The sequence below is a fragment of the Manis javanica genome, chromosome 15, assembly GCF_040802235.1.
Source record: "Manis javanica isolate MJ-LG chromosome 15, MJ_LKY, whole genome shotgun sequence".
NCBI classification, from domain to species: Eukaryota; Metazoa; Chordata; class Mammalia; order Pholidota; family Manidae; genus Manis; species Manis javanica.
Genome location: NC_133170.1, coordinates 85118164 through 85128369, shown reverse-complemented (window position 1 = coordinate 85128369; position 10206 = coordinate 85118164). Strand labels below are relative to the sequence as shown.

Here is a 10206-nt window from a genome sequence, read left to right as displayed (position 1 = left end):
GCCATCTGTATAGCTTCTTGGTGAAGCGTCTGTTAAGGTCTGTGGCCCGTTTTAGATCAAGTTGTTTGCTTATTATTGACGTTTAAGAGTTCTTTGTATATTTTGGATAAAAGCCCTTTATCGGAATTGTCTTTTGCAAACGTTTTCTCCCACTCTCTGGTTCATCTTTTCATTCTCTTGACAGTATCTTTCAAAGAGCAGAAGTTTTTAATTTTAAGGAAGTCCCACTTATCAATTCCTCCTTTTATGGATCATGTCTTTGTCATCATAGCTAAAAAGTCATCACGTGGTCGTGGCCATTTAGGTTTTCTCCTAGTGCCCATCATTTTTAATTGGTTACTTTTTTGTTTTAGTTTTAGGCATTCGTTGTACTTTCTGGGTGCCACGACTTTGCTGGATATCTGCATTGCAGATATTTTCTTGCAGTCTGTAGTTTGCCTTTTTTATGTTCTTAGTAGTGTCTAAGAGCAGGATTTTTCATTTTGATAAAGTTCAATTTATCACTTTTATATTTTATGATTCATGCTTTTTATGTATTAAAATATCTTTGCTATCCCACCATTGCAAAGATTTTCTTCCAAATGTTTGACGGTTTTTGCTTTTACAGTTATGTTGATGATTGATTTTGAGTTAATTTTCATGTATGTGTGAGATAAGGGCTGAGTTTTGTTTTGTTTTGTTTTTTAAAATGCATGTCCAGTCATGCCAGCATCACTTGTTGGAAAGACCATCTTTTGCCCCATGGAATTATGCTGGTGCCTAGGTCAGAAAATCAGTTGACTACTGTTGTGTCATAAGGAGTCTGACCTTTAGTGGGAAGCAACTGCCCAGTAAGTGAGGGGCAGGCAGTGGGTTTTCTGGGGAGAGAGAAATCTAAGTCGGGGTCAGAAGAGAGAACCTTGAGCTGGCTTCCCAAGGACGGACTCACAGGGTTCCTTTTAAAGCTAGAGCCATTCAGAGGCTGGGAACACATGGGAAGGCAGCCCCTGTGTGTCTGGAACTTCGGACAGGCGCCAGCAGTCTGGGAGCCCAGCTTCTCTCTGCCTCTGCTCACCGGCCTCCCCAGCTTACTCTCGGGCTCCAAATGGCCACCCTGGCCGCTATGGGGCTCTAGTGAAGGTTTTTGAGAAAGGATCCGTTGGCAGGTACCCTGTGAAACTCCACAGTGCACAGCCTGTGAGCAGGACAGGCATCGGGTGGCATACAGGTCTGTGACTGCATCAGACACATGTCAGCGCCCTGGTCCCCAGCATGGGCTGCCCGGGCCCAGGCCTGGAGCTAAGTGACATTCACCATCCACCCAGCCAGAACTGTCTCTGCTGAGGTTTGCTTCCCTCTGGGAGTGTGGGATGGGCGTTGCAAGCCCTGTTGCCTGGGAGCCCCTCAGCAGGGCATGGATAAAGGACCTGGACTCTACTGATAGGAGAGCCATGCTGAGAGAAGCCGGGCAGACAGGCCCAGGTGTCATGTGGGTTTAACCTCTGCTGTGCACATATCCGGGTGTGAGCAGGAACCTGCAGCCCATGTAGCTGTGGGAGCACCCCGGGGGCCACCCGGAAGCTGTAACCGAGGGGTCCCAATGGGACAGGTCGGGCTTGCCAGCTACCACCTACGTGGAGGGCTGTGGGTTCCAGTACAGCTTTTGTGTCCTCAAATGTTTCTCAAGTCTCAAGGCCTGAAATCTCCCAGTTTGGGTAAGGGTGTGAGGCCTTACCTACTGAGTGTGAATCGCCCTGTGAGACCCCACCAGGACAGGGGGGACAGCAAAGACTGCATGGAGTGGACGGTGACAATGACAGAAGGATTGGAGGGAGGGTGCCACACACACACACACTCACATGCACACGCACACACGGCTCTTTGGAGGCTGACCATGAAAGCCTGTCCACGGAGGCCAGGGTGAGGAGGCCTGGAGATGGATGAGTTTCCAGCCAGAGGAAAGCTTCGTGGGGGCCACCAGTGTTTCTGAGTGGAGACAGGAAAGCCCTGACCGAGGTGAGGTGCAGGAAGGGAAGCCGGTACCCACTTGGACTCCATGGGGAGGAGAAAGAAGGGCTCTGATATGAGTGGGGGGCCTGAGGCCAGGCTGGGAACTTACCCTGCAATCACGGGGAGCCCGTCCCTCCTGCAGTCTCTTCCCCACCACTGATGACCAGTGGCCCACGCTTTGTGCCTAGGTGGCGCATGCACCTGCCTCCTCGGTGTCTGATGACCAGTGGCCCACGCTTTGTGCCCAGGTGGCGCATGGGCCTGCCTCCTCGGTGTCTGATGACCAGTGGCCCATGCTCTGTGCCCAGGTGGCGCATGCGCCTGCCTCCTCGGTGTCCCGGGTGAGGATCTCCGAGGGGATCTGTACACTCAGCGGTCGCTGTGAGCTGCTCGTGGCTTTTCTCGGCTCTCCTCGGGGTGAGTACGAGCCGGCTGCACTGTCGTCTCCTGTGCTGCCACTGGAGCAGGCTCATGCCCTGCAGACTCCTGAGCAGCCTGGCCTGGGCTTTGGTGGGCTTCCGGGAAGAGGGGGGCTGGTGGAGACCAGGTGTGGCAACCAGAGAAGGCAGGCCCGGTCGCCCACCCTGCCTGGCGATGAGCCCATCTCCTGAATGCATGCTTCCAGTGCAGTAAGATCAGGCAGCATAGACTGAGCACCTGCTGTGTGCCAGAAACTTTATACTTGTCCTTGTATCTCGTTTAATCTTCACAGAAGTCTGTGGGATGGAATTTCCCTCCCCATTTTGAAACCAAGGCTCAGGTAATTTAAGTGACTCAATCTAGATCTCCCTCCTGGCAGTGAACCAGGTCTAAGGGTCCCATGGGGAGAGCTGCCACCCCTGGCTCCTCTCCGTGTGTTTTTCCAGCTCATGGTTGTCTGACAGCTGCTGCACATCCAGGGATCATGTCCAAGTTCAAGGCAGGGTAGGACGAAGGGGGTTGGGTGGCACCTCAATCAGCAGAGCAGCTGCTTCCCTAGAAACCCTGTACATTGCTGGAGCCTCAGGCGGCTGCAGCGTTGCCAGGGGCCCTGGGGCAGCGACTAATCAAACAGAACTGAGATCCTGCCAGTGAGGAGCAAGGGGGAGGGGACTTCAGGCAGGTCAGCCGCCACCCCTGCCCACACCTGTGCATATGTCCTGTTGTTCAGCACAGTTACTGACCCCTACTGATGCCCAGGGTATTATTTTTCTGTTGCTCCTAGAACACATCACCACAAATTTAGCAATTTAAAACAACACTCATTTATTATCTCACAGTTTCTGTGGGTCAGAAGTCCAGCATGAAGCGACCGCATGTTCTGCTTAAGGTCTTACATGGCAAAGTCAGGGTGTCTCTAGGTCAACTCGGGAAGAACCCACTTCCAAATTCACTCAGGTTGTTGGCAGAATTCAGTTCCTTGCGGCTGTATGACTCAAGCTCCCGGCCCCCTTCATCGTCAGAGCCAGGAATGGGCACATCGAGTCTTGGCCTCGAGTCTGACTTCCCCTCTGCCTCTTCTCTCCGACTCTAGCTGCAGAAAATCCTCTGCTCATAAGGGCTCATGTGACTACATTGGACCCACCCGGATAATGCATGAAATCTCCCTATTTTAAGGCTCATAACCCTAATTACATCTGTGAAGTGCCTTTACCATGTAACGTAACATTTGCAGGTTCCAAGTGTCAGGGCACGGACAGTGCTAGAGGTTCTCGGCCTCCCCCCGAGGTGATGGGTCAGGAGGTGGGCAGACAGCAGTGGCCAAAAGGGGTCCCCGCCATCACAGAGCTGACCACCTAGCAAGGAAACAACTCACATAGAAATATGGTGATGGTCTCAAAGGTGCTGAGCGCATTACAGGCCCTGCCAGAACCTGGAGCTCTAGGGGCTTTCCCAGGGAACTGAGCCCCAGCGAGATGAGGGAAGGTGCCAGCAAACTGCATTTCAGGACCAATGCCTGTGCCAGGAGCCAAGGGCCTGGCACCGAAGGGCAGTGTACAAGACTCAAGAGAGCTGGGGGGGTGGGCAGGGACCAGGTCACACCCAGGGCATTGTACTGCCTCTAGTATCGGGGACTATCACCAATATTTAGGCGACCTGGTCCTCACAGCACCTTTCTGGAAGGTGGACACTACTCTGATCCTCAAATTCCAGGTGGGGAAACTGAGGCTCTGAGAGGTTAGCCAAGTGTCCAAACCAGTAAGAGGTGGGGCCAAATCGCATCACCTCCTCAGATGCCCTTCTAGAAAGATGGCACTGACTGCTACTGGGGAGGGTAAGAATAAATGGCAAAGGCTCTGAGGCTGTCCTGGCCAGGAAGGCTCCCCGCTGCTGAAGTAACAAGCTGAAAATGGCAGTGGCTCACCCACTGGGCAGTATGGGTGTTCCCCCAGTGAGGCTCCGCCTCGTCCCTACTTCCCTGTCTCCGGGAAGGCAAACCAGGGCTGGACCTTGAATCTTCTTCCTGGAGTCACGCTTGTCCCCCGTGTTCTCATTGCAGTGGGCAAGGCCAGTCACATGGCCAGGTCTGCTGCAGGCAGTAGGGAAATAGACTTGTCCCCTGTGGGCAGGCACCCCGGGTGTTACCCCAGGGTCGAGGGCAGGCCAAAGGCAATGCCAGCTTAGCAAGATGGCGGTGGTGTGGGTGGGGAGAAGCGAGGGTAAGGGGGATGGTAGAGGGAGACACCTTTCACTGGCAGACCGGATGTGGGAGGAAGTCATGCCCTTGGATTCGGACACAGATTGCAGGACATACCGAGGCAGATAGCTGGGCTCAGAGGAGCAGCCCCAGGCTGGAGACATGGCCTCGGTGCACAGGTGCGTTGGTCCATCAGTGGTGAGAGAGCCCTGGGCACAGGTGAGACTGTAGGATGGAGGAGCCTGGGGCCCAGGAGGCTAGCTGCTCCCACAGGCATGAGTGTCCTTGCTGAATCACATGGCCATCGTCAAGGCCAGTATGTGCTGTGCCATCTTAACTGGATCGCACCTGCCAGAGACCAGGGACAGGATCTTCCTGGGGAGCTCTGAGGTCTTGGCCAAGTGCAGTGTACCCCCTCAAGCACCTGAGGGAGATCTGTGCCCTACTGCACACCCCGGGGGACTCCTCAGAGTGGGAGCAGTGGTGGCCACTTAACGCAGGCCCTTCTGCCTGGCGATGGCAGGGCCTGCAGCCTCATCCCTGGCCCTCAGCACGGCCAGGGCCCAAATCCAGTAGCTGCCCGTGTGTCATTCCCCGCCATTCATTCAGCCCTTATCACCCACTAGATGCCCCCTGAGCCTACCATCAGTGGAAGAGACAATTCACCCAGGGCTCTCTGGGAGGGCATCCCTAAAGGACCTGGCTAGGGTGGGGCTTTCCTTGTTACAGAAAAACCTGAAAAACCCGGCCCAGATCGCTGACGGAAGAACCAAGCTGCGCTCGGAGGTCTTGGAGTGTTGAGGTTTTATTTTTACACCCACGGACTCAGAGGGGAGTCATCTCCCAAGGTCTGAGCCCCAAACAAAGGCAAGGGGAGCGATATATATCTTTCTGCTTCTGTATCTGCAGCATTGCTACATGCACAGCAAGCAAGCAAGGGGAGTGAGTGTTGGGAGTGAGTGCCTGGTGGAGTGGGGAGTGAAGGGGAGGGGGAAACAGGAGTTTCTGCTGACTTTGCCAACTGGAGTGAGGAAAAATGCTGTTTGCTGACCTTGACGGCAATATTTTCCTTATCATCCTGTGGAGCTCAGGGAGTGAGGCCAAAGCCGCGACTGCTGACCGGCTTTGACCTGTGGAGCTCTCTGGGCCCTCTTCTCCCTTCTCCTGCCCTGGGGCTTCCCGGCATCTTCATCCACCTTAAAGAGCAGGGGTGTAGGGAAGGCGCCTGGATGGTAGCTCCAACCCAATGGTGGCAGCTCCCCTCCCACCCATAGCAATGACCAACCTCCTGTGAGAAACACACTCACTGGTCCAAATTCAGTAAGTGAACACGGGGACAGGACAGCGGGCGGAGCGAGGTTTTAAGGACGATCTTACAAGATGGGGTGTCTGGTGGGCAGGCACACCTGGAGAGTTTGGCGCCAGTGATTTATCTCCTAGTGCGCGAGTCCCTCCCCCGGTTCCTCGTTGGCTGAGTATTACAGGGTTCACAGTCTTCCCCGGAGGTCGCCTAAGCCAGTTTTATCTTTCCTTTAAATTTGTCTTAATCTTATTGGTAGGTTTAAAAAAGTCATCCCCCACCCTCAGCCCGAGCAGCTTCCACTATGTGGCCCTTTGTTAATACCTTACTGTTAAAATGTTTATAGACATCCTAGTGGGAATATCACATTTAGGTTTTATACTCTTTCCTAACACTCCGCACTGGACACACACACACACACACACGCGTGCGCGCACACCCAGGACTGTAGCCCTGGGGAACATGTGGCCCCGGAGACTCAGGACACACGAAGGCTCAGTGCGTGTGGTGGAAGGAGCTGAGACTTCACCTACTTGGCCGGCTGTGAGCAAGGGGCCATCTGTCCCATTAACCGCGAATCCCCACCTCCGGGTACACAGACGTCGCTGAGTCAACATGAGTGACGAAATTAAAGGACTAACCAAGAAGCGAGTGTGTGGATAAAATTGTAATATTTCCAGAATATCTCACCTGGCTTTAGTGCATCTGCATCCGCAGGGGTGGAGAGAAGAGAAGTACGGCTTTAGTACATCTGCATATCAATGGACGTCCCTTAAGGGTGGAGAGCAGTTCATCTCCCTACGATTACCTGGGCGCCGAGGGCGTGTCTGACCCAGAGGGGTGAGGGGGAGTGCTGGGCTGGCTTCTGCTGGAGTAGGAGAGAAGCGGCCCGGACTGCAGTTTGTAAGCAATAAATGGATTTTAAACCTTATTTCTCCCTTAGACTGATTTCGATTTTAGAGGTATTTTGCCCTGGTATTTCCTTTCCCCAGACTTACAGAGGGACACGCAGATTTCTGGCCGCCACCTGGACAATGGCAGCGAGCGGCCAGCGAGCCGAGAGACCACGCTAGACGCGCCTAACTGTCCCGCCACGGGGGCGGGGCCGCCGCCGCGATGACGTCACCAGGCGGGAGGGAGCCGCGGCCTGCAGTGGGCGGGGTCTGCCGCTCGCGGTTACGTCGCAGGAGGCGGGGCAGCCGCCGCCAGGGGGCGGTGCTGGGCCGCGTCACGTAGCTCAGGTTCGTGGGGCGCGGCCGCGCGCGTGTCTGTGAGTTCCGGTGAGATTCCCCGCCGTCCCTCCGCCATCATGCCGATGTTCGTGGTGAACACCAACGTGCCCCGTGCCAGTGTGCCGGACGGGCTGCTTTCCGAGCTCACCCAGCAGCTGGCGCAGGCCACCGGCAAGCCAGCACAGGTTTGCCGGAGGGAACTGTTGGGGGTGGGCGCCGGTCCCAGGCTGCGGGCAAAGGGAGGCGACTCCGGGGTGAGGGTTTGGGCGGGGCAGGGACGCGGGGCGCCCGGGCCGGGCGAGGTCGCTCAGGCCCGCTAACCGCGCCCCTTCCCCTCTCAGTATATCGCAGTGCACGTGGTCCCGGACCAGCTCATGGCCTTCGGCGGTTCTAGCGAGCCGTGCGCGCTCTGCAGCCTGCTCAGCATCGGCAAGATCGGCGGCCCGCAGAACCGCTCCTACAGCAAGTTGCTGTGCGGCCTTCTGGCCGAACGCCTGCGCATCAGCCCGGACAGGTGCTGGGGGCGCGGAGGGCGGGGGGCCCGCGCGGCGCACAGCCGGCGAACCGCAGCCCGCTGAGCCCGGTTTCCATCCCCCGCAGGATCTACATCAACTACTACGATATGAACGCGGCCAACGTGGGCTGGAACGGCTCCACCTTTGCCTGAGGGCCTCACGGCCCAGCAGGGCCTGCACCAACTTGCACCAGGCCGGCAGCCCGCAGTATTCGGCCCGCCCCATCCCCGGGGACCCCGCCCCACCTCCGTGTCGGGAAAAATAAATGGTTTGGAGACTAGTTTCCCTCGGGCTTCCCTGGCTGGCGGAGGAGTCGGTGCAGGGCTGGGAAACCAAGGCTGGGAGGGATGCCGACTCAATCTGCCCTTCGGGTACCTTTTGCCTGCTAGCCTTTCCTATTCTCCCAGCAGAAGCCCCAGCCTTGGTTGGCATCCTGCCAGGGGCCACAGACAATCACTCAAATGGGAACCTTCCATTCAAGGTTTGGGGCTTTGCCCTCCCAGGACAGGTTCTTGACGCACCCATTTCCCCACCAGGGCAGGGCCACCACGTGGGCTGGCAGGGAAGAGGGTGAGGGAGGGGTCAGGATCAAAATCTGATTGGCCTGAGGGGTAGGGGCATCAGCTGGGCCTGGACCTTTCAGCCCCACCTTCATCTTCCAGGTAGGCAAAGGGTACCCAAGAAGAGAGCCTTTCCCCCTCACCCCAGGGTCACTCTCTGTTAGGCTGGTACCCCAGTTTCTTAACCTGGAAAATCCAGATCTGGAACTTTGGGACAGTGCTCGGGTGTGGTTATGAGGGATGGTGCCCAGGAGGTGGAGTTCTTGGTCATACTGCCCTCTCCACACCTAGTTCTGGGCCTGGGCCCTGCTGTCTGCACGCCAGCCCCCACCACAACAGTCACCTGAGAAGCACCAGGCCTGTAGTTCTGGTACCATTAATGTTGTATTGTGTAACAGCTCTGGAAAGCCTTCAACGGGCCAGTCAGCCCACTAAGACAGTAAAGATCTCGGTGTTGATGGCACAGTCAGGAACAAAATCAGTGTCAAGACCAAGTGGGACTGGGGTCTTCTGGCCGGGGTTCCTTCTGCCCAAGTGCAAGGGGCTCCTTCCCTGGGGGTGGTGATAGGGCAGTTGGCAATTTCAGGACATACACTTGGGCCATGAGGGCCTTGCCTTCCCTCCTGTCTGTCCTTCGGGCTGGAATACCAACCTGCCTGCCCTGAGAGCCTCTATGGACCCTGGCAGAACTCCTTCCTAGTGAGGCCCAGCTCCTGGCACTGGGAACTCGTGTACCTAGAGCTGTTACAGGTCGTATCTTGGTTAAAGTGAAGGGCCAGCTTGATCCCGTACTGCCTGCTTTGTGGGAGAAGTCAAGTTCGTATCGGCCGCTTGCAGAAAAGGGGCTCCTCTGGCTACATGAACCCCCATTCCTGGGGGCTTGGGAGAGATGGGGCCCCACCTCTGGACTCCTGCTGGCCCTTTGCTGGAGAGAGTTTTGGTCTAACTCAGTCTCTGTAGGCAAGAATATTGTAGGTGGAGGGCGATTCACAAAGTTCTTTAGAATTTAAGTGGACTTGGGTTTGGAAGCTGAGGGCCTCTAGGGAAAGGGGTGCTGCCTGGGCCAAGCCTGCAGAGTCTGTTCCCTTCTGACACTGGGAGTGAGGAGCAGGCCTGTCTATGTGCAGGGGCCTGGGGCCTGGGTGGCCATGAGCCCCTCTGGGATGACTGCCAGCGCCACAGATCCCCTCTGGCATCTGTGCGGCAGGAGTCGTCTCCCGGCCCAGGCATTTGTCCTGATGGCGACGTGAGAGCCACCCAGGCCCCAGAGCTGCCGAGCCCAGTCAGCCGGCAAGTTCCACCTGGACCCACCCCCTCCCTCTCTCCTACCATCACTGCATTCTTGGCAGAGTCTGGCCTCTTGCCAGCTCGCTAATCTCTGCTGCTCGCTACAGGTCCTGGGGTCACTTGCTGCCCTTAGCCCCCAGTCAGCTCAGTCTGGGCAGCCAGGTTTTGCTTCTAGAAGAGCAGTGGGGGTGGCCAGGGTGACCTGGAGGAGGAGGAAGGGGGACGCCCGAAGGAGTCTGGGAGGGCATGGCCCGTCTTGGCCCTTCTGTCTGCTGCGGACGTGGGGATGCCTCCATCATAGATTTGAGCTCCTGCTGTGTGATGGGGCCCTGGCCCTGGCCCTGGCCACAGCCCCTCAGCTCTCATGCGTCCTCAGCGCCCCAGTTTCCAACTTAGACCTCTGCTCTGCCCCTGGCCCCACAGTGGCCTACTCTTAGTCCTTACCTCTCTGAGCCTGCACAATACATGGTCATGAAAAAGCAGGGATGGGGTTTCCTTGGCAGCTAGTCTGACTCCCTCGTTTCACGGTGGGGACACTGGCCCCGGGTCCTCTGGGTGTGTGGGTGCTGGGCTGGCTGCCTCCCCGGGGGTTGGCCACTTGATCACCCCACTACCCCCAGCTAGGGCTCACCGAGTGGCGGGTATCTCTCCAGCTCAAATTGGGGTCTTGGGGCCAAGGGGGCAGGCTGGCCCAATGCTGAGTCGG

The 10206-nt window shown here is 56.7% G+C and overlaps 1 protein-coding gene and 1 long non-coding RNA gene across 4 annotated transcripts; one reads left to right on the top strand and one right to left on the bottom strand.

Moving 5' to 3' along the window:
• Positions 1-5203: 5203 nt before the first annotated feature.
• On the bottom strand, positions 5204-7017 carry LOC140846496 (uncharacterized). 3 transcript variants are annotated; one of them, XR_012125632.1, is made up of 3 exons: positions 6905-7017; positions 6597-6774; positions 5204-5802 (listed from the first exon to the last, which is right to left on the bottom strand). It is a non-coding gene; the product is annotated as an uncharacterized lncRNA (long non-coding RNA). The 3 variants fall into 3 exon arrangements; XR_012125633.1 differs by having other exon boundaries at positions 6597-6771; positions 6905-7016; XR_012125631.1 differs by having other exon boundaries at positions 6597-6800; positions 6905-6977.
• Positions 7018-7143: 126 nt separating this feature from the next.
• On the top strand, positions 7144-7933 carry MIF (macrophage migration inhibitory factor). The gene is made up of 3 exons (XM_017648153.3): positions 7144-7323; positions 7480-7652; positions 7739-7933. Exons 1-3 carry the CDS (start codon positions 7216-7218, stop codon positions 7803-7805), a joined length of 348 nt encoding a protein of 115 aa, XP_017503642.1. The 5' UTR covers positions 7144-7215; the 3' UTR covers positions 7806-7933.
• Positions 7934-10206: the final 2273 nt, after the last annotated feature.

What these genes read in the sequence shown, in the direction of transcription:
- MIF (XM_017648153.3), top strand. Translation starts at nt 7,216, where the DNA reads ATGCCGATGTTCGTGGTGAACACCAACGTGCCCCGTGCCAGTGTGCCG. An exon ending in CCACCGGCAAGCCAGCACAG is followed by an intron (nt 7,324 to 7,479) that starts GTTTGCCGGAGG and finishes TTCCCCTCTCAG; the next exon opens with TATATCGCAGTGCACGTGGT. An exon ending in CTGCGCATCAGCCCGGACAG is followed by an intron (nt 7,653 to 7,738) that starts GTGCTGGGGGCG and finishes CATCCCCCGCAG; the next exon opens with GATCTACATCAACTACTACG.